The sequence below is a fragment of the Solea solea genome, chromosome 2 (genome assembly GCF_958295425.1).
Source record: "Solea solea chromosome 2, fSolSol10.1, whole genome shotgun sequence".
Taxonomy (NCBI): Eukaryota; Metazoa; Chordata; class Actinopteri; order Pleuronectiformes; family Soleidae; genus Solea; species Solea solea.
Genome location: NC_081135.1, coordinates 31,001,729 through 31,024,710, shown reverse-complemented (window position 1 = coordinate 31,024,710; position 22,982 = coordinate 31,001,729). Strand labels below are relative to the sequence as shown.

Genomic DNA, 22,982 nt, shown 5'->3' with positions numbered 1-22,982 from the left:
CATTTCTAAGTGACTTCAAGCCCCGATTGATATGGCTGAATGGGCGCGACACTCGTGCTAAGGGCCTTGAGACACAGCAGTGACTGTAGATGATAGGATAATGAAGGAGCTGATAAACCTTCACCAAACTGCAGAGATGTGAGATGAGACACTGAGCCAGAGAGAGAAGAGAGACGTGATACCCCAACTGCTCCCGACTGGGATGATGGCAGCTCCAGCAGACACGCCAAGCTGCCAGTGAGTGTGTGTGTGTGTGTGTGTGTGTGTGTAGACAGGTCTCTGAGGTTGTAACAGATGGGAGATCTACTGTTGTGATTCTATGAGGTCACATCAGTGACGATAGAAAGCAAGATGTAACACGCACGCATACTGTAGACGCACACGGAGAAAGAGAGAGAGACATCAGAGACAGACACACACACACACACACACACACACACACACACACACACACACACACACACACACACACGCACACAGTGGCTGCAGCAGTGATGGATGGGGGGGATATTCAGAATGAAGACACTGTTCAATAAAGTTGTTTTGTTTTGAATGTGCTCTATCACCAGCTGACAACTGTTTACCGATATGTGCGTGTGTGAAGCATCTGGCATAAAGGAGAATGTTTCCTGCAAGTTGTTGGAAAAAAAAATTAAATTAAAACAACAACAGGAAAAGAATAGAGAGATGATGATTGTCTTGCAGCTCATCACATGCTGGATGCCAAGAGCGCAGCTACACAGTCGCACTTAAACCTCTCATTCAGGCGTCTCCTTCCGTTGCCAAAGTGTGTTTGTGAATGGTTTGTTTTCATATAATCAGCTTTTGTGTGGCTCATTGTTTATGGTTTTTTTTTTTGTATTAAAGGCGGGGTACACAGCGAGGGATAAAATGAAACAAATCCCACCACGCCCCAGCGTGATCTGCTTTCATCTGGTTTGCTCCGAACCATGAATCAAAACGTCTGGTCTGAGATCTGCCTCCACAAGATCACTGTTACTTTATTTGGCAGTTTGATGTTAAAATGTGCGGAATGATTTGTGTGCAAATTTGGCTTTTTTTTTGTGGCATTAAATATACACATACAGTAAAATTACAACTTGCTTTTAAACGACGGAAGTGGGCATCTTTACTGCCGCATTTGTTGTGGAGTGGATCCTTAAATCAAACGTGAACTACGCGCTTCTCATGAGTGATTTGTCTGTGAAAACAAAGACTGAAAGAAAATGTGTCGATATTTCATATTAGTTTAAGCACAATATGTCTTTATCAGTGTGCTGATTGGCGCTTGATGTCAATGTTTTGTTATTTACCAGACTTTATTGACAAGGCTGTAGCCGACACAGCAGGAGCATGCTTGTTTATGTGTGCAGACAATTACAAAAATAAACGTCTTTTTATGTTTTACAACTGAGTGAGTGAGTACATGTGTCCGTGTCTCTCTCTGTGTGTGTGTGTGTGTGTGCGCACGCAGACGTACACTCAAGGTGCATTACTGTGGAACATGTACATTCTACGACTGTATGTCACAATGAGTGTGTGTGTGTGTTTGTGTGTGTGTGTAGAGGTGGTGTAAAGTCTTTGTTCTACAGCGAGCACAGACTTTAGCAGACAACACCAGATGGTGGACTAAAATGAGACAACGGAAGAGGGGGAGGAGAAGACAGACAAGATCCTTCCATCATTTCATCATTATCCTTCTTCTGTTTCCTCTCTGTAAACACAAACAAGCTGGCACAAACCTTCCTTCACGTCAAATCTTGAAAAAGAAAAGAAGAAGAAGAAGAAACTTTCATAGTCAGCCAGAGGAAAAATTAACTGCAACTTGTCTAAAACGAGAAAACTGAGCTCACAACAAAAAGTATTAAATGACAAAACTATCAGTTATCAGCAACTAAACAAAACTAAACACTGATGGAGACAGTGACAGTGTACCATGATTACACTTGGTCAAAAAGTGACATCATTCTGTTTATGGATCCTAGTTTTTGTAACTTCTCTGAACAATGACGCGGCAAAATTGCCTCAAAGTGGAAATGAATGAAAATGAATGAATTAAACATTTTATTTATTGCCCAAAAAGGGAAATTGTCTTGCATAAAAGAGCATAAAAAACCCCATTACACATAAAAGACCAGATATCATCCACCGTGCATTACTGCACTAAACAATACGCATCATTAAGGCATGGTGTGATTTCATAAAGGAGTGTCAGTGAGAAGTACAATAATGTGCGGAATGCCAACTTCAGAGCTTGTTAAGCAGCCGAATGCTCCATGAAACAAATGATGTAATGCCTCTTTCCGTCGCACCCGAGGAGATTTCAAAGTTGTGACTTTATAGTGTATATCTGCACACTGAGTGCTAGTTATAAATAAAAGTAACCGAGGGTGGCTAATCTCCTGTAAAAAAAAAAGTTAATTAGAGTACAGATAGATAGATAGATAGATTAGAAAACATTAACTCTTGGTCAAACACTTTCTAATCTCACATGCCGACCCCCGGTGTGTGTGTGTGGGTGTAATAATGTGATCTGTGAGCTGTTCTGAGAGATGACCACATGACTAAGAAAAACAACAACAGAGTATTCTGTGCAACACATTTAAAGCAATGTAATAAAGGAGGAAGAAAACAAACGTTTAGGCTACTTAATGAAACAAAAAAAAAAAAACTAATGGCTGACCACCACTGTCCTAAAATGATCCCTCCCCTTCCCACACACTTGCACAAACACTTACAAGCTGTATTATATATATAAACTTTCAATTAAGGAGTCTGTTTACAGCTCCACTGTGCAGAACTGCAAACACATTTGCCCCTGAAATCTGTTGTGACTGTCGAGCAAACACCATCAGCTGTTAATTAGACAGAGGTGAATTCTAGTGGGACGCACTGCCAGTCAGAAAGAGACGGTGAGGGTGAGACTGAGAGAGAAAGGGAGGGAGGGAGGGAGGGAGGAAGGGAGAGGCAGGCAAAAACCGTACATAGAAGAGTTGCAAGATGACAGTTCTCTCTCCAACTGTTTCTCTCTCTGACACACACACACACAGCCACGTGCAAGCATACACACACATCAGTTTCAAGCTGTTTCTTGCTCTTGAACAAGTGAAAAAGAGTGAGGCAATATGTTGCGCACAAAGGAGGTGTCCAAGGGAAACCAGGCTGAGTAGATTTGTCTTAATAAGCAGCTCTGTATACCATAGAGATGATCAAATTGTGCTGAAGTCTTAGAGAGGAGTCGCTAAAGCGTACATAACAAAACGACGCGGGGAAACAGACGTCGCCACTTCTATCACACGTCTCTTTTTATGCTTAAATGAAGCGGATTAGATATACAAGAGGTGTGAAAACAAATGTGCGAACAAAAGGTCCTAAAGAGTGTCATTCATCGCATCTATTCTCATCATATAACAACTATGTGAATCAGCAGACGTTATCTGTGGCTGATCCATGCCCCGGTGCCTCGCACAAATATAAACAAGGTTGTTAGAGAAGTAGAAGTATGGCACAGCTGTGTAGTGACACACTACATGGAACAGGATTGAAAGTGAATCAAAATCATACTATTTGTCATTATACCAGGAGGAGTACCAGTGAGTTCAGACACCGAGGATACAACGATCCAAAATATTCCTAAATGTTAACATGTACACACTCAGCACATTGTTGCCTTTCCTGTCTGAATTTCCTATAGGGCTCAAGGTCACGAGAGCGTGTGTGTGTGTGTGTGTGTGTGTGTGAAGCGCTTCCTGGCAGCCGTTGAGGAAACATCAGTCGATAAGAGCGGACAGAGACACAGAAGGAAAAGAGACAGAAAACAGCATAAAAGGAGAAAATGATTCACTCAAGAACATGAGCCAAAGACATGACTGAGGGACAGAGAACAGACACAAGCAAAAAAAAATAAATGGGCAAAATTAAAAATGACACTCTTATATTCTAAAATAGTAAAAATGTCTTCATTTTTTTCCTCCCCTTTATTCCACCGTGGGTGTGTGAGCAAGTGACAAGTTAAAATAGTGAGGAAAAAAAATGAAAGTCATGCTAAAAGAGCAGATGTGTGGAAGAAACTCAAGAGATACTGACTTACTGAAGTAAAGCAGCTGCTGCATTGAAAGCAAACAGGAAAGGGTTAAAAGCCCATGCATGAAAAGGATGAAATAAGAGATATTATTTTCACCAAGAGTGAGAAAATGTCTGAGCGTGCACAAGTGTTGATCATGCATATAGATGAAAGGAAAAGGCATAGAAAAATAAAACAAGGATTAATAAAAGAGTAGTTTATTGAAATCAAAACAAGTGTTGAAATTCACAGAATCAATGAGGCAATGTGGGGCATCCCAGCACAAAATCCTCACCCCCAAAAGCTTTACAATGTGTTCATTCAACTCAGTCTAAATGGAGGTCTATAAAGCACTGTGTTACATTGTGATATAGAGCATAAACCAGATTAATATTGTACAGGTGCATCAGATAATTAAAAGAAAAGCCTCTCTATAGACTTCTGAGCTGTGCATCATCCAGGCAAGCCTGTTGATTGGACCAAAGAGTGCAAAATTAAAGGGAGGTGAAACTGTCTTAATAAAAATAAAAAAAAAATGAGAAAAGAAACCATTTTCCTTGACCACTGCTCCACCAAAGTCTTGTTTCACTGCTTTGGGATTAAGTTCTTACCATCTCTCGAGGCAGGAACATGTCCTCCTGCCGCAGGACCACGAGGCTAACGCTCTCTCCCTGCCGCGTGCTTCGAAGCATCGACACCAGCTCCTCTTGGCCCACACCGGTGATGTCCACGCCGTTAACCTACACAAAAACACACACAAGCATCAAACAAACAACTGTTTTTCCCCCCTCTGTGCTTGTTTTCCTGCCTTATAACTATCGTATTGTCATAAATCACACAATTCTAGACTGGAGGGAGGGCGGTATTGATTACTCGTGTCCAGCAGAAGTGCTGTAGGGCTGCACTGTACCTCGAGTATGCGGTCCCCGGACTGCAGGCGTCCATCTTTGACAGCAGCTCCACGTGTCAGAATGTTTTTAACTAGAATGGGACCGGGACCGTGGACCGACGAGTCTCTGGTTACGACGGTGAAACCAAGACCCTCTGAGCCTAGACGCAACAGACCCAGGCACACAAACACACAAAGGGGCAATTTAACAGAGAGCAATATCAACACATGAAATTTCAAAAGCACAAATGTGTCCAACCTTAGACTCATATGCACACACACCCTGAACTACTCCTGAAAATACAGCGATGTTGACTCAGCCCGGGATGACATTCTCTAGGAATGATTATTTGAAGCCCAAGGAGATTGTTTGTTTGTTTGTGTGTGTGTGTGTGTGTGCTATTTTTAAACCCTTTAGCTACAGCTGCTGCTACAGTATCTGCTGCAGGTGTGAAGGTTTTTTTAAAAAAATGGGTTCAAGTGCAGGGCATAGAGGAGGAAAAGAAAATGAGGATGCGACAAGGAGAAAAAAAAGGTAAAAGAGGAGTGAGTGTAACAGAGTGGAAATGAGGAGTGAATGTTCTGGAAAGAGAAGTGATGAAGATTAAAATAGTAATCAGTGAAAAACAGGCCCAGATAATGTGTATGAAAGCATCCACAGACACGCACACATGGACGAAAAAAGGCCACACACAGAGCACAGGGGACTGGTTATGTGTTTTATAGACCTCATTTAATCCGGTCTCTTTAGCAGAGCCAAGTCAGCAGTTTGGTCCAGTATGAATTCATATCAGCAGAAATGAACAGATCAATAAAGACTTAATAGACCCTGAAGACGGGGAATCAGGAAGATGGAGAGAGGTTGGACGAGGGGAGGAAGAGTCAGCCAGAGAAAGGGGAAAAAAAGATTTATTGAAATAAGCAGAACGCCGGGGCCGAACAGCAAGAGACATAAAGCGGGACAATTACATACATTCAGCAAATGAAAAGAAACAAAAGACACTTAGTAAAGATCATTGTGAAATGGAACAAATACATCATAAGTGGGGGGAAAATGAACAGATGTGACGCTACAAACTTTAACAGTTCTACATTGTATTTATTGCCGATAACTTTCTTTTCAATTTAAATGGTAAACAGTTCCCATTTGCACACAGTGACAAAGATGTGTAGATCCCTTTTAACTGGTTACTGAACTTTATGCAATATGTATAAATGTGTTTTTGCACACCTCAGAATCTCATCGGTATATCAGAACAAAATGCACTAAAACTTGAGTGTGTGATGAAACCAGGTGTTCTGTTCTGAAGAATATGTTAAGTATAAGTGAGTAACATATGGAGAAATGCTGATATGAGACTGAGTGAGAGGCAGCAAATCCAGGAGTTCCTCACCTTTCGTTAAGTCGATCCTCAATTTTCGTCCTCCTCTCTTGCTGGCCACCAAGCTGGGGAGGGCAGGACTCTTCTTAAGAAGAGGGCTCTCACTCCTGCCTTTGGGGGTCTAAGAGGGTAAAAAGTACTACATTCAAGTCATTTTTACAGAGCAAAGAAAATTATACCAGCACACGAAAATGTACACAATGATTACATTGATGTGTAACGCAGACTTTTTTAGTTTTAGTTGTTTTGCCTTATACATAAGGCTGTTTATCTTATAATCAGGGATGGCCCAAGACCACTTTTTTTGTATCGGACAATTTTTCGTGTCCAATACCGTTATCTCAAACTCTAGTATTTGCCGATACCGATATCAGCCCGATACAGTCATTTCAGACCTTTCAAACCATGACACTGTTTGCAGCACTGTTTGCTATTTCAAGCTACTTCGAAGAGACAATTCTCCTAACTGGGAAACAAATAATATTCTCCCATAAAGAAGAATTAGACAGTACACAACGCAACTCAGCTAAAACATTAGCATGTGACCCAGTGATTTTGACCAGTATTAGACCAATAAAATTAAGTAATAACTAAATAATTAATACATGAAACAGCACAAAAACTTCACTATTACTTTAAGGGAAAAAATAAGTAACATTCAATGCACTTAGTAGCATTTCAGAGATTTGGTTTTGTAAACTAACATAAATAATACACAGGTGAATAATTGAATAATACTCAGCCATTGCCGATTATTTGAAAAATGGAAAAAAAAAACAGGCCTGATGAGTTAACCTCTTTCTGGGTGTATGTGCAAACACTCTCACACAACAGTGTCTGAATGACATGTAAACAGACTCAAGAGTTGAGGAGCCACAGCGTCTGTAAAAGGTCTGGTTGCCTGCATGGACGGTAATAACTTTGACAAGTGAGCATTAGGCCAACAGTGCTGCAGACAGAGCTGTACACAGACCTAAAACATACAGTACATAGCAACAGAGCGAAAATACAACGTTACGATATCTTTTGTTATAAAGGAAAGTTTAGTTTGGTTCAGTATGAAACTGTAGCGGGACCTATTCGACTACGGCAGCACCACACACATTCAAGTCATTAAGAGCCATTAAAAATGTTTAGGAAGAAGTGCTCCAACACACAGAAAAAAAAAAAACCCAAAACACTTTCTTTTTTCAATAAAACAAGTGGAAAATTAGCTGTTGCTTAGTAACTGTTTCCTCTGTGCCAGCTGTTTTTCAAATGTCAGCCATGTCACCATGGCAATGCTGATGCCGCAATTACATGGGTTTGAATGAGAAAGACTTTGTGGTTCATTCAAAGAGATTCAAACCAACAGAAAGCAATGAGTGATTTGTCATTTTATCATCCATCTGTTTCATTTAACTCAATCACTCATATTCATAGTTGCTGCTTTTTGAGTTCTGCTGTCTAACTTATAAAAAATCAAAACTTAAATGTGACATTTAAATAAAGTACTATTATTATTATTACTGACGATGTGTTCTTTAAGAGCAGCCAGCCGATATTTGGGATAAAAGGGCTGATGGCAAACAGGCAGAAAAGGAATTTAAGGAATTCTAGCAATTGAAATTGCATGCGACAAGTGATTACACATCCACGTTAGAGCAGAGCGACTTACACCAATAGTAGCCTCCAGAGTGGCAGCTTCCTCTGGAAATCGTGCGGCTGGATTCTCAAAGGGCTTAAAGACAGGTTTGGCTTTGACAGGAGGCGGTGGCTCTTTGGTCCTCATGATTCTGGGGCTGTTGCCTGGGCCGCTGCTGTTGTTGTTGCCAAACAGCTGACCAATTAGACTCTTCTCATAGCGCTCTCGGTTGGAGGAGGGAACTACGTCCAAATGGACAAAATGCGACCGCATTGCCTGACGAAAAACTTCCTGGGCTCTGGGGAGGATGAGACAGGACGAGAGAAGTTAAAATTATTAAAGCAAATCAAGAATAAAAGAAAAAAGGTTTAATAAAAGGATAGGCTTTGTTTCTAAAGTGGGTGGAGTGGTAATGTGATTTACCACTTACACTAATCATGCCATTATTTGCAAGTCACAATTCATAAAGCGTACAGTACATAGTTATCAATCTCTGACGAGCAAAGTCATTATCAAAGGATATATGGCTCAATTAGAAGGAGAATTATAATTAAAGATAATAGTGTACATCAGATTGCAATGACAAATTGAAGAAGTTCCAGTGAACTGCTAATGATTACAAATGAGGGGTTTCATTTTCAAAACTTCTAATATCTGAGGCTCGCGCTATAAATCTTTCGGAAACTGATTATAAATGATTGTCATTATCAAGACGTATGAATACAAAAAAACAACACAAGTCTTTTCTCTGAAGTTCTCTGGTAGAAAGAATAAGAACTACTTATCAGAAGTCTCCAGAACCTGATCTGACATCTTAAATGTTATTTATTGGTCAAGTCATAAAGAAGCCACAATCTAATTTGCACTTTACAATTGTATGAAAAACATCTGTATATTTAAGAGGGGAAAAAACCAAGCAGACTGTTTGTTTATGATGTTTGATGTGATATATATGTATGCATATCAGTCTTTTATTTCTGTTTTTATCTTCAGAAAAAGCAGGAGTAGCGTCACAGCACCATAACACCTGTTCACCGGGCCATTAGAGTCATGTGATCTATAAAAAGAGATAATTCTGCAGACAATTAGTCTGTATGAGATTAAGCTAAGTATGTTATTGGGACTACTGTGTCAGGAGCGATCGGGACGCACCATCATTCACCTCAGATAACCGACGGAGGAAATGCAGTTTGTATAAATTTTATTGGATTACACCCCTATTGGTTCCCACTGAGGTTATTATTACGTGTAATGAGCATAATGTTTCTGTAACTAGAGACTATGTTTAGAAAGTGGTCTATGAAAGTCAAAGCAATTTCATATATTAGATGTGCAGTAATTGCATTTAATTATTTTTTTAATAATCATAGAGAATAATGCAAAAATGGCACGGCGGGGAATTTTCTTTTAAAAAAAAACCAACAACATAGGGCGTCAATTCAGTGCATTACTCAAATAATTGTATAATATAATGTTGCGTAGAAAATAAATTCACCCATGAAAAGTCTCTGTAAAGTACTCACTTTAACCCACTGCTGTTTCTCTGCATTCAAACCCAGGAGCCTACTTCTGTGACAGATTCACAGTGTAGGTATGATTTCTAAGAAAGCCCGACCGTGACGTCAAGTGCATTCATTGTTCTGACACAATTATCATATTTGGACCATTTTCAAGGCGCTCGCTTAGTCCACCGCAAATATAATCCACAATACAGTATAATGAAACTAGATTTGAAAGGGGGTATGTATTGAAATTACACTATTTTACATTGTGCAGACGGAGACTATGGTGTGTGTGTGTGGTCAGTGAACTGCCAGTGGCCTATTTGGGCTGGATTACGTTGAATATCTCAATATGATGTAACAATACTGGCAAGAAACCGAGAGAGAGAGCACTGGTGTTTGTTAGAGTGTGCAAATACACCTGTTTCTGAACAATAGGCACAAACCCACTCTGGTGATAATCCCTTTCCCTACAGTACGACATACAGATACCTCACGTATAATCTTATTACCACACTGAATGCTGGACAAGGGCTGTCGTGTAGGCTACACAGATACTATAATGTGTGGAAATCATTATAACATCCACATCAGTCCTCGTACTCTGTGGCAATTGTTTGTTACAAGTGTGCCTTTTGTCATTTTAATGCTCCGTAATCACGTTACACATCCTCACATGCGCTCGCCTAATTATTCTTTGTTTCAGGTGCTTTCGACGGCACGGTGAGCAAAGTCTACCGGGGAACATCTGGTCTCGCACGAATCTACAACAGATCTGTCCTTTGAGGAATGAATCGGAACACACACGTAGATAAAGGCCAGCTCAACCATGCACACGCACACACACACACAACACTCTCCGAACATCTGCCAAGTGTCTCCGCCGCCTAACTTTGTGATGGCGGTGTAACAGTGATATAAGCCTTCCGTTAATGAAACGGTAAACCAGACATAAATAATGAAAACAGCCGAGAGCAGGCAAAGACAGGCCACATCTGACTACAACAGGTTTCCAACATGAAATCATGTTTATCTCATGTTTACATGCATGCATGCAAATGCAACTTTACCGATACTTAGTATGATACATATGACTATTTCAAATATTTGTGATTGGTGTGCAGCAAAGCTTTGTAAATATTTATTAAAATATTGGAGGAAAAATATAATTATTTCCTGCATGGCTAGATATCATTGAAGGTAAGTGGGAAATAATGATTTTTGGTGTCCTTTTATTTGTTTTTTTGTGAACTGACCCTTTATAACATAGAGGATGAGTGGACATCACTACAGCAATCCAAAATTATTGACTGATAATATCCTAGAAAAATCCATCCTTTTATACTGTAAAGTACCATCATTTATCACTATGTTATGAATGAATGCAGTAAAATATAAAACGTTTTTGATCCGTCTTAGAAATACAACATACATTATATAACCTTGGCACATGGCTTTGCAGTAATGGAACTCATCTCAGAACAGTGCTTTGAACTCCTGGGCTCAGCACAGACAAACACGACTGCACTCACTGGCTAAATGTCTTGTCCATGAGGTCGGTGTTGTTGATCTTGACGATGCACTCGTCCACTTGAAACAAGCCCTCCTTTCTTGAGCGACTCTCTTCCTCCACACCACGGATGTACAGGCCAAGAGACCTGAGAGTGAGAGACGAGAGAGGAAAAATGAGCTGCAGCTTTTATGGAGCGCTTGTACGCACGTTTACATACACAATAATACGAAATCTATCTAACAATGACCTGTGACAATGTGTGGACCGGAAGACTGATTATCAGACACCAATTCTTAAAATCGTGATTTTACTTAGATGTGTCACATAACCACGTAATGTAAATTTCTGTTTCAATCTGTGCTCATACGAGTCACAGTTAGTGGGATCAGACTGTGCTCACAGTCTCATTAGGAGATAAAAAGCGAGATTTTCCATCTACTTTTTTACTTTTGCTCTAATTTCTGACATTAGTGAAACTGTAATATTATTAATTTTGTTCTCAGTGTTAGAGAGGCATTGGAAAGTTAATGTGGGTCTAAGATTAGCTAAGGCTTCTCTTTTTTCACATTTCCCTCGACTGCCAAAGTGAGACACCTGGGCATGAGTGTGTGACGGAGAGCCTTAATGTTACATTTACGATGTCAAAAGGTTTTGTTTGCACATTAGGCCTCAAGTTTTCTGTTTGTGTAAAACTAATAAACACAACAACATATGGGTAGTTCTGAAACCTTCTTTTCATGTGTCCTAAAATCAAAAAATCTAGTCATTTGTGAAAAAAAAAATCAAAAATCTAAATCACATCATATTGAATCGAATCAAACCACATTATTCCTTAATAAAAGCTATAGAAAGTCCTGAATCAACCTGAAGCTCATGCATCGAGATACATAACGAAGGGAGTCCACACTCACAGACATTCACATGATAAGATAGTGGGAAGGAGTGAAAAACTATTTTGTATCCTCAGTCTCAATCACTTTACCATTTCCCCACCAAAGCACAGCTTAACAAAACAGAAATGATGACAGTGACACACCGAGGACTTCAGCTCACAAAGGATGAATGTAGGTCGAAAGGTGAAAGACATTATAGAGAGAGAGAGAGAGAGAGGGCATCCAGGAAAGGAGGAGGAGAGGATACAAAGGAGGGGGGGGATTTAAGGGGGATATTGGCAGGGTCAGGTGAGTCATGAGAACAGACATAAAAATTCATCCTGATTTTCCTTAGGAAATCCCCCGTCCACTGTTTGACTGTAACACACCCAAATAAAAGCCCTGCATAGCTATGCAATTATTCTTTCTTTTTTTCCTCTTTCCATTGTGTGTGCGTGTGTGTGTGTGTGTGTGAAATGAGGTTGCAGTAGCTCCCCAGTTTCTCAGTATACCATTGAATGAAAACTTAATGATTACGGAAAATAAAATGCAACTGACTGGAGAATATAACCTGTGCAACACAAGCGTGTGTCATTCCGGTTAACTGGCCACAACACACGAACACGAAGACAGCGATAATACTCAACCTACACAACCAAAAAAAGTGGTGTTGTATTGTATTTGAGGAAAAAGAATCCCTCCCCATACATACTCAGTTATCATACCATGGAAATCTGTTATTGTTGAAAAATGCAGTTTTGTTTGTTAGTGTGAACATAACTCACCGTCCACTGAGGGAAGAGCAGTAGGGGACCACATGGATTCCAAGGGGACTCTCCTCTCCAAGGATCTCTACTGTTCTGGTCAGGCTATACACATACACACACACACACACAAACACACACACAAAATCACGAATAAAATCACTTAGAAAAACAGTATATGGTAACTTATACAAGTATGAATAACATGTACAATTTAAAAAGCTATGTCAGAGTACCGGAATGAGTGTGGTAAAACCTGCTGTTTTAATTAGACACTTTTTAAATGACCCACAAATGACCCCAACTATTCTGTAGCAGAAATGCAATGTGCTGATCCAAGGTGCCAAAGAAATCAAGAGGGTTAGGGTTAGGGTTAGAAAATAAGTTTGTAAGTGTAAATAACTAACTCGAACTAGAATATTTGAAATTAATAATAACAATAATTAACAAGATTATTGTGCAACTAAGTTACTGTAGTCCAAACAGGCTCCAACACTCATTACGTCCACATACAGTACCTTTCCATCACTTCTGTGAATATTTAATAGTTATTTTTGTCAAAACAAAAATGACAGTGGTTGGTGTGTTTTTAGCTTTAGCATGTTTGTTTACGTTATACAGGAAGAGCTGAGACAGGAACAGACAAACGTGCGGTGTCACACATACACAAACACGGAATAAAACAAATTTCCAAAGCCATGCCTCATGGGGTTAAGTCTGAACTATATCCTAGACTTATATATTGTTCTAACTGACGCAGTCACTGTGCTAAAAATATTGTTTGTAAAGAAATGAATCCATGTGCATGAACCTGGCCCTTGGAGAACAATCTGCTCTGCCAACTCTCTACTTTAAGTCAACAAAACGCTCGTCTGCTCTGTGTGTGGGTCAAAACGTTTTCATGGCATTCATCTCTATGGGGTTTTCTCCCTCTCTTTGAATATCTCAGAGTGTCTGCTTTGCATTCTGTCTGTGTTTTAATGTGAGTCTTTGTTTGTTTGATTAGTTTATCTATCAGAGCACAGCCATTAATCCTCTTCTGACCTTCTCTCTGCTCCCTCTGTGTGTGTGTTTGTGTGTGTTTTCTAAGTGAGTTTGTCTGAACTTAGTTTTGTGCTCTTTCATTCTACCCTCCTTTCTCTCCTTTTGTGTGTGTGTGTGTAGCAAAACTCTCTTGCTTGTTTTGTCTCCCTCACTCTCTGCAGACTATCTATCCCTAAACATCCATGAACTGATAGTTGTGCAGATGTTGATAAACTCCAGAGAGGATGGTTGATGATGGTGTGCGGTAACGGGGGAGAAATGCAAAGCGCAGAAACGAGTTCTCCTTTTGTCTCTGTTGCCGTCTCATTCTCGTTATCTCAGACACACAAAGCTGGGGATGCCTTAATGGAATTAGACAAATTTGAGTTAACCCAGACAATAAAAACATGGGAAGAAGAAGACAGGAACAGAATAAGTATGGCCTAAGGAAAGGCCTTTTCGAGCATGAGCCTGCTGGGCAGTAAGTGGATGAAAAAAGGAAATTCACCTCACATTGTCTGGCTTCACTTTATGAGCTATATATATAAGCTTATTCCTTCTCCAATGAAAATGTATTTAACCTTGATAACATATCCAGATGGTGCTTCCTGTACAATATAAGCACAAAAAAAGCTGACACAGTCACTGCTGAGCATTTCCACAATGTGGCTGCAGTGCATGATATTCTCAAAGGCTGATTCAGACAGCGAGTGCTTCACAAGTTGCATACCTTAGGTAGCAAGCAAGTCAACTTGTGGAATAGGGCTTACAAAGCAGTTTCACTGCGGCCTACATCTTATAACCCTTGTTTTGCTGCAACAACACAAGAGGCACCATATAATTACGTCTAATTATTTATTATTTACAAGCTATAATAGCTGATAAAACTAAACGCTGGCAATTAGAAGGAAGATTTGGAAATTAACCATTTGATAACGCCAAGCTGAAGACTGCCAGTTCGTAGGTTGTCAACAACTCGTAAAATAAATACCTATACTGATACATTGGCATCACCAGTGAAATGATTGCTTCAGTTCAGATCTCTCTGTCCAAGTGTTTCTAACAGAAACCTGAAACCAGAATATAATGAAAGGATATGGGTTAGGGTTTGGTACAACTTTAAATTGTTAAATTGACCGTAGGTGTGAGTGTGAGAAAGAATGGTTGTTTGTCTCTATTCAGGCGAATGGTCCAGGATGTGACCCTGCCTATCGCTGTATGTCAGCTGAGATTGGCACAGCATCCACCGCATCCCTCATGTGGAGGATAAAGCAGTAGGAAATGGATGGATGGATGGATATTCTAATTTATTTGGCTCGGGTGCACCTCAGAGAAACACTAAGGGTGGCTATGGAGAAGGACACGTGAGGTAACTTGTTTAGTCATTACAACATGGCCCTGACTTAGTGGTGGTAGAGGGATTGACTATCTACAGAACAAGAGAAAAAAAATATGTGAAGACTTCATGTATATAAATATGTATGTTTATGTATATTGGATTATATTGGGCTCAGACAGTAGACATTTAGAATTGAATGTTGCTTATTGGCTCTGTGAAATTACAGTGAGTTAATTAATCACTGAAATGAATGCCATGCTCATCACACAGAACAGTGTTTATATATTAGTGTTAGTAATGGATTAATGTTTACAATGGTAAAAATATTAGATTAGCTTCATAGCATTTGCATGCCAAGATCTGCTAATGAGAATTAAAGACATGAACCTGATGATGAAGTCAGTGTCTTAAGACTTACAGAATTTTAAAAAATACAAATATTTAAAACATTTCTCGGCATGCATGGGCAAGTTTTGCACTAAGCCCTCCGGTAGGTATTGAAATAAACAAATATGACCTCATATTTAACTGGATCACTAAGGATTTACAGCAAATGTCAATATTTATTGACATGTTTCAATTTCCACCATGGTGGTGAGCTGACCAACGCTTGCCATGTTTGACACCACCGGCACGACAAAAACGTACATGTGTTATGTAGTAAGATAAATTGAAGAATAAATAAAACGGGGAAAGAGAAGCAGAAGAGAACAAAGGAGTCTGGAAGCCAGATAATAGTGAAATGAAAAGAAAAGGAGGCACAGAATTAATTAGACAGCACTAATGAATAGAATTAATATGAGAGGAAAAATAAAAATCCACCCCTCCCTCTGAGCTTCTGATCTCTACCACTCCCACAAGAACACACACACACACACACACACACACACAAGCACTTGAGATCCATTTGCATTCCCTTCTTTGATTTTTTTGTTGGATGTCTGACAGGCTGCATCAATGCAAAAACTGAAGTGGGGGAGAGGGAGAGAGAGAGAGAGAGAGACAAAATGGGTGAGACTTAAGAAACGAGTGAGGCAATGTGATGTGAGAGAAAGGGCCTAACAGAGAGAGAGAGGGAGAGAGAGACAGAGGGAAGCAGAGAGATGAAGAGAGCAGGTGTTCTCTTTATCCACCTGCCACTTCACTGATCCTCACTATGAAGGACAGAAACACAGAGAAATAACAAAAGAGCAGGATATGCATTACCTTCCTCTCAGTGCATCTCACCCTCTCATCCGTCTTTTTATTTATCATCTCTCGCTCTCTCTTTTTTTTTTTCCTTCCTCACAAGGTTCACTTTCAAAGAGGAGAGCACCAGTAATGCACAGAGTAAATGGAAGGTAAATCAGTGGAAATGCACAATAACGCTTCAGATTATACTAATACGAAAAACAGACAGTGACAGAAAATTTAAAACCTCATTATGAAGGAGTCCTTTGATGAATGAATGATCAACGAGAATATGAATACATAAAATATATACATGAATATTTCAAATAAGCTGAGTAATATTTAAAATTCCACTACAAACAAACAAGAAAGTTTTAGCAAACAAATTCTTGTGGTTTCAGACCAAATCATAATAGTTCTGATGGTAGCCAATGGAAAACAGGCTTCATCTGATAGGCCAAATAGTGCAAAATAGCAAAGTCATGGCCTCTGTTTCAAGGGCTTCATCTTAAATAGAACTAATCTTTGCAGAATATAAAAACAAAAGTTGTGTTTTCTCTCATCTGGGATAAATGGTATATTTATCTTTTCAAATCAATGCAGTTCTATTACTCACTGATTAACTTGATTGTCTCCAATAAAACATTCCGTCTTTGTCGTCTACTGCTTTTTAAAAACCCGGCATCAATGCAAACTGTCTCGATATTAAATGATTTAGTTTAATTCATTGTGTTTCATATTGCGATGACAAAGAAAGAATAATTTATTGGTCAGCACTATTTACTTGGTGTCTAGAAAAATCCCATATTGTATTTTGTAAAGCGGACGTATGTATTATACATACACACACTGCATGCTTCACTATGCACAGACGGTAAAAATGTAAATTAAAAATAAGCAGTTTATTTCTTCTTTTTGGGAGAACAATATCTGTTACACAGTAGGAGAATTATGTCTTTGAAATGAATCAGCACAAATGTGTTGTTAACAGCTTCGCAGTTCATAATTGGTCTAAAATGACTGTATTGGACTAATATCTGTATCAGTAGATACTGGAGTTTTGGTATTGTTGTTCACTATATTTTTTAAGACAAACAAAATGAAAAATGTTTAATGAGTGCACTAATAAAAAAAAAAAAACCAAAACATTCTACTTTAATATTTACTTATTTATAAATTTGTAGCATTTAGCTAGTGGACTGTATTCAACATCAACACGATGTAGACCCTGCATTATACTCACTAAGTCTCATGTGCCTAAGTTTGTTTTCTTGGAGTGGAGAATTTCTCTCTGAGAAAATAGATGTTATGTAATTTACTCAAGCACAAACAAATATTTGAATATTCCATGGATAACCCTGATGAACGCTCAAACAACAATTTTGCTTGAAATCCCCCATCCCTATAATAACTATCACTGCATAGTTAAAGGACACACCCATGTGTGTTTATCTGAATAAAGTACTACCAAAGAAAGGAGAGTTGTTCTGTGTTCACACACCATTCTAAAATTAGTAACAATCGCAGTATAAATGGCACGGGATATTGTTGGCAGTATCTTTGCTACTGTATTTTTCAACCACGCCAAACATTTAGGAAAAGAAGACAAGTAAGCTGTGAAAAAAATGAGCCAAAGAGGCAAAAGGAAGTGAAGGCAGATGGCAGATACAAAAAAAAAAGGTCAGCCTGATCTACAAACTGCATTACAATATAAGATCTTTACTTTGGATCAATCAGAGAGTTAAGTCCCAAAGTGACATATGAGTAAACTCTGTAAACCATGGAAAACCTACATCCAGTAAAACCTATTTACCTTTTCACCTCCTAGCTTCAAACACACCTCCAATGTAATGAGGTGCCTCATTTCACAAAGAAATATAATGCACTGCCAACGCTATTTCATTAAACCAATCTACAGTAAATCGCTTCCCCTGTATAAAAGGGACATTTTGATTCAAAGGTAATGAGTTTGGCTGTGAGCATGCGGTGTGGTTAAAATTATGATGAGCCATTACTGTATTTATAGGTGTAGCTTCACACTCACAGGCACATATTGACACATACAGTACACAGAGGACCACAATGTGTGCAACAACACAGCATCAAAAAGTCACATACACACATATACACACTTATTTAACGTATGCTTTACTGTTCTAGTATTTATAGCTGCATTACTCTACTCATTTTGGACTTTTTTTTTTTTTTTTCAATTTCAAGCATCGTTTCCCTGGTGACCACAAAAACCATTACATCACGTTTACATTACTCATAGCTGAGATGTTTTATAAGAGAGTGTGTACATGAGAGGACATGCAGAAAAAAAGATATTAGGGAGGAGGACTGCGAGAGTGTGCACATCCAAAATAATGGCCTTCATATTCATTGCACTGAAGTGCACTGTATTGTAAGTAGAGTTGCTAATTAAATATTTTCATAATTAATCTTTAGATTTTTTTTTCTCACTTAATCATACTGTAATAGCTTGAGGTTTCCCAAACCCTTAAAAATGATAGCATGCTCAAATATCTTTTTTTTCCACAAACCAAAATGGTTCCCAAACTTATTAAATAATTATCAAAATTAATAAATGATTAATCGTTGCAGCCCTAACTGTCAGGAACAATAAAACTGTCCAATTCTCTCATGGACCACCTAAATTATTTTTATTTCTCATCATTAATGCAGGAGACAAGATCATGTATCATGGTGCGTTGATGTCAGAATCTGATTGTGACATAACTCAATGCGGTCTTCGGCACAGCAGCTATTTTGCATTTATGTTTTATCAGGAAACAGACAGGTGTTACCAAGCCCATTAAATATGGCTGTGTTCAGTTGATTCAAGTAATGTAGGGGTGAGTCAAAATGTGAATTGGATGATAAATCACCGTATTTCCTCACTGCAAATTAAGGCGCTCTAAAGTCCCAGGCAGATTCACTAGCCAAGCGTCAAATGAATGAGGGAAACTTGGGTGGAAGTTACCTGGCCGAAGAAGAGGAAGTTTACAGCGGGATAATGGCGTCGAAAGTTACGTTAAGAGATGTCCCCTCCACGTTTAATAGAGAAATTAAACGTTTTGTTTTCTTCAGTTTGACAGATATCGCGTCGTAACGCTATATGATTCGTCGTGCAATATATTGATCGTCACAGAATAGTTATATTATTGGTATCATGGACCGTATATCGTATCATAAGGTACCCAGTGATTCCCACCCCTAATGTAAGGACAGTGTGACAGTAAACCAGCATGCACTGTGTTCCTGAGGAAACTAAATGGAACCCAGCCATCATTCATTTCGTCATTTACACCTGTGATTTTCCTACTAACTCTGTTTTTCCAGTTGACGACGTCACAGTCTTAATGAAGGAGCATCAAACTGATGCTTAATTCCAGTTTCTCCATAGCACAATTGCCTTTGTTCTGTGGTTGCTAGGGAGAAGCTGATGTCAACCTTTGTTCAACCCTCCTTTCACAAAGCTCTAACTTCCTGTTCACTTCACAAGTTAACTACATATTATTTTGTTTTAGTATTTCGGGAATTTACTGTGGATTAATTGCCTTACCATACTGACCTACTCTTTCTAAAAGACAAATGAATATACCATTCATGAGCAGGGGTGTTGTCGGACAGTACAGCTCATTGGTCAATGATGTTACAGCCACTTTCTCAAATTTACTGCCACTTCATTTACAGCCTTGGTTTTGTGGTAGTCATGCTAATGCACGGACAGGCCGGCACCTGCGTTTATCAGCAGACAGCCATATGAGATTATCTGACCTCCTTGGGTAGCTTTTAGTCTCTCAGCTCTCACGTAATCATGTGGGATAACTGTCTTTCCATACAGAACAATAAGATCAATTTAACAAATCCCCGCTGATCTCCAAATCCCTCAGTTTTGGTTACACAAATACATTTTTATTGAATACTATATGAGGCTACAATAATTATCTACTGGAAAACATTACACAGCAGCGCTTACATAATGTATTTCATCCTGTGAACTTGTGAGATGCCTTTAGGAAAGATTGAGACAAATACTGATGTTTTTTTTGCTGAAGAATGATGTGTAGAGGGGAGGCTCTGCTTAGATAGACAGTAATATTTCTATCTTAAAAATGGTCTGAGTAGATGTGACACGTGCAATCACCTTAACCCGACTAATGCCTTAAACTGATTACTCATTAACAGAGCCAAAGGAGCCGATTATTATGCACATGTGTCTCATAAATATATGGCAACTGTCCTGTCCTTGCTGTGTGCTAGAAGGGGACGAGCCAGCCCCGCATCGTTCTGACCCACACGCACAAAAACACATAAACATGCATATTTAAAAGGCTCACAGGAGACATGGGGCACTCTGCATCGCTAAGAGTTAATTAAGAAGCAGTCATTAATTTATGCATGGCTGTTACAAATTGTGTCTCCATAAAAAGCAGTAGATGAAAGTGTGTTTGTAGTTTATTTTTGAGACTGAAAATGTGTCTGCCTTCCAGTTTGCCCAAGCCCGTGTGCCTTGTGTGTTTATGTGTGACCCTGACCTCATTTTGGAAGACTTTTGTAGTGGGCTAATGATGGAGCTTCTTCCCGCTAACTATATCTGTAAGGCCCTTGATCTTTGCTGGAATGCAGCTTTAATGAAGAGAAAGTAGGACACAAACACACAAATAAACATCACTAAACACGAACGTCGTAGACCAACTTGCACATGAAAAAACTCAAGTATGTGAATAGTCTTAACGACAGACGGCCACTTTTGGGAGAAATTCAATCACATCAATTTCTGAAGTTTTCTCACATGACTCAGCACAATGAGAGGAAAAGTGGGCACATGAATTCACAAAATTCACAAACAAACTGACCCGTTACTGAAGGCGTGTTTGCCTTGGGCTCGGTCTGCTCCTGCAGGCCTCTCCACAGCAGGACAGGCTACCTGTAGAGAGCACAAACAACACATACAAGCTTAGTCACCAACTAGTATTTGGAAAAGACTTTGTTGAATTAAATGTATCCCTCTAACAGCGAGCGTATCTCAGACGACACGTTTGTGCAAGCGCACTTTGCATCACCGTAATTACCCGAAGGTGTGTGCTATCGGAAAATCCAACAGTTTCTGAAAGCTGAGAAGTTCTTTTTGTTTTTCTTCATTTTAAATTGTTAGTACACTATTTTAATATGCAGTAAATTGTAAATAACTGCCAGATATTGAAAGTGGGCAAAAGCACGTACTCACTGGACATTTTATGGCTTAACTTTTATGGTTTTGGTTAAAAAAAAATTAAGAAAAGAAATTATATATCTGGATAGATTCACTAATCAACAGCAAGAATAAAAACAAAAGTGTGACAGCATTCACGACGTGGAGGAATTAATAGGACAGAGACAGTCTCGACTCTGTGTTTTAATACGGCCCCACACCACTAGAGCTCAACACATTAGTCTCCCATTTGAAAGACAACAAGAGATGAAGAGAACGATAGAACAAATGAGTGAAGTGGTGAGCGAAGTAGACCCTAAATTGATGGATGGATGATGTACAAATAGCAATTAATACTCAAAGACAAGAAGCCAGTGTGGCAAAGCAGTAATCAATAACACTGTCAGTGGGTATGACAACTGAGAGAAGGGGGGGGGGTGTAAATGTGAGCCAGGGGAGCTGTAATTATTACTTTATACACTGACACGGGGCTTGACACTGAGAGGTGAGCTCTACAGGGACGAGGTTTCATGCCATGACACCATTCAACAGTGACAGAGAGATGAGTCATCCAATATTTAACGTATGACAGGATCTATGAGTCCATATTCTTGTGTGTGTGTGTGTGTGTGTGTGTGTGTGTGTGTGTGTGTGGGACCACATACAGTCAGAATAGAAACATGTATCATTAATATTAAATATAATATTAAATACAAATCCCACCTTTGCTAGGTAAACTACATTTTGGACATTGTGCATGTTTTCCTTTGTTTTTGATTGCGATTGTTTGGTCTGTTTGTTTGTTTGTTTTAAATGTAGTATTGGATAATTGGATTCATTTAGTCAATGGTGACCCAAAAGGCCACCAGTCACCACTGGACCAGCTGGCTTCCTTCCAGTTGAAAGCTAATTTTATTGATAGGATCTACTAATATCATCTGTTATCTATTGCCATCCACGTTGTAAGATAAATAAACAACCAACTGTCACTAAAAATCTAATTTGTCATGTGTAAAAAATACAACTTGATTATCCATTGTGTCAACCAATGCTCACTTGTAATATCATCGTTGTACATCATTTTAACTGCATTTGCTTCTCTGAGCTGCTAAAGTTGCTGAGACTAACCTTTACTCTCTCTTTACTGTGTTTCACCAATGTCTTTCTAATGATTTAACAGAAAACGTTAAAAGTAGTTTAAAATGTCTTTCTTGTTATTTTACATGTGGAACTACGCAAACCTTTGTTGTAAGAATTTAATTACAAGTTGCATATGTTATAACAGTATGTTTTTACGTTCAAAAAGTTTAGTCACACCAGAACTGTATGCATTAATGCTGCAAAATCATTCAAATGTATGCACGCATTTATTAAAAACTAAATTGAAACAGCTGATGCAACTGAAATTGTGGTAATTGTTCATTAAATCAGTGCTTAAGGTTTTCTCTTCCTCATCAGCATTAAAAGCACCAATTTATTTGCATTAAAGCTAGGCTCAATTGTATGAAAAGCACTTTGAAATTGAAGTGGGCCTTAAAATAGATTAGCTTTGTCTTGATCATTTTACCCCAATGTCTGCCAAAAAAAAATCTAAATTACAATTCAGTCCTAATTTACATGCGCCTGCATCATAACACATGT

The 22,982-nt window shown here is 38.9% G+C and overlaps 1 protein-coding gene across 4 annotated transcripts in view; it reads right to left on the bottom strand.

The window, feature by feature from the left end:
• pard3bb (par-3 family cell polarity regulator beta b) overlaps nt 1–22,982 on the bottom strand; it is a 192,851-nt gene that overhangs the window by 115,562 nt on the left and 54,307 nt on the right. For all 4 annotated transcript variants that reach the window (XM_058617671.1, XM_058617686.1, XM_058617662.1 and 1 more), the window contains exons 6-12: nt 21,007–21,077; nt 12,631–12,714; nt 10,993–11,118; nt 7,992–8,256; nt 6,347–6,455; nt 4,974–5,113; nt 4,675–4,803 (exon numbers count right to left, since the gene is read on the bottom strand). In XM_058617671.1, the coding sequence (XP_058473654.1) occupies nt 4,675–4,803; nt 4,974–5,113; nt 6,347–6,455; nt 7,992–8,256; nt 10,993–11,118; nt 12,631–12,714; nt 21,007–21,077 (924 nt within the window). The remainder of the gene's footprint in view (nt 1–4,674; nt 4,804–4,973; nt 5,114–6,346; nt 6,456–7,991; nt 8,257–10,992; nt 11,119–12,630; nt 12,715–21,006; nt 21,078–22,982) is intronic.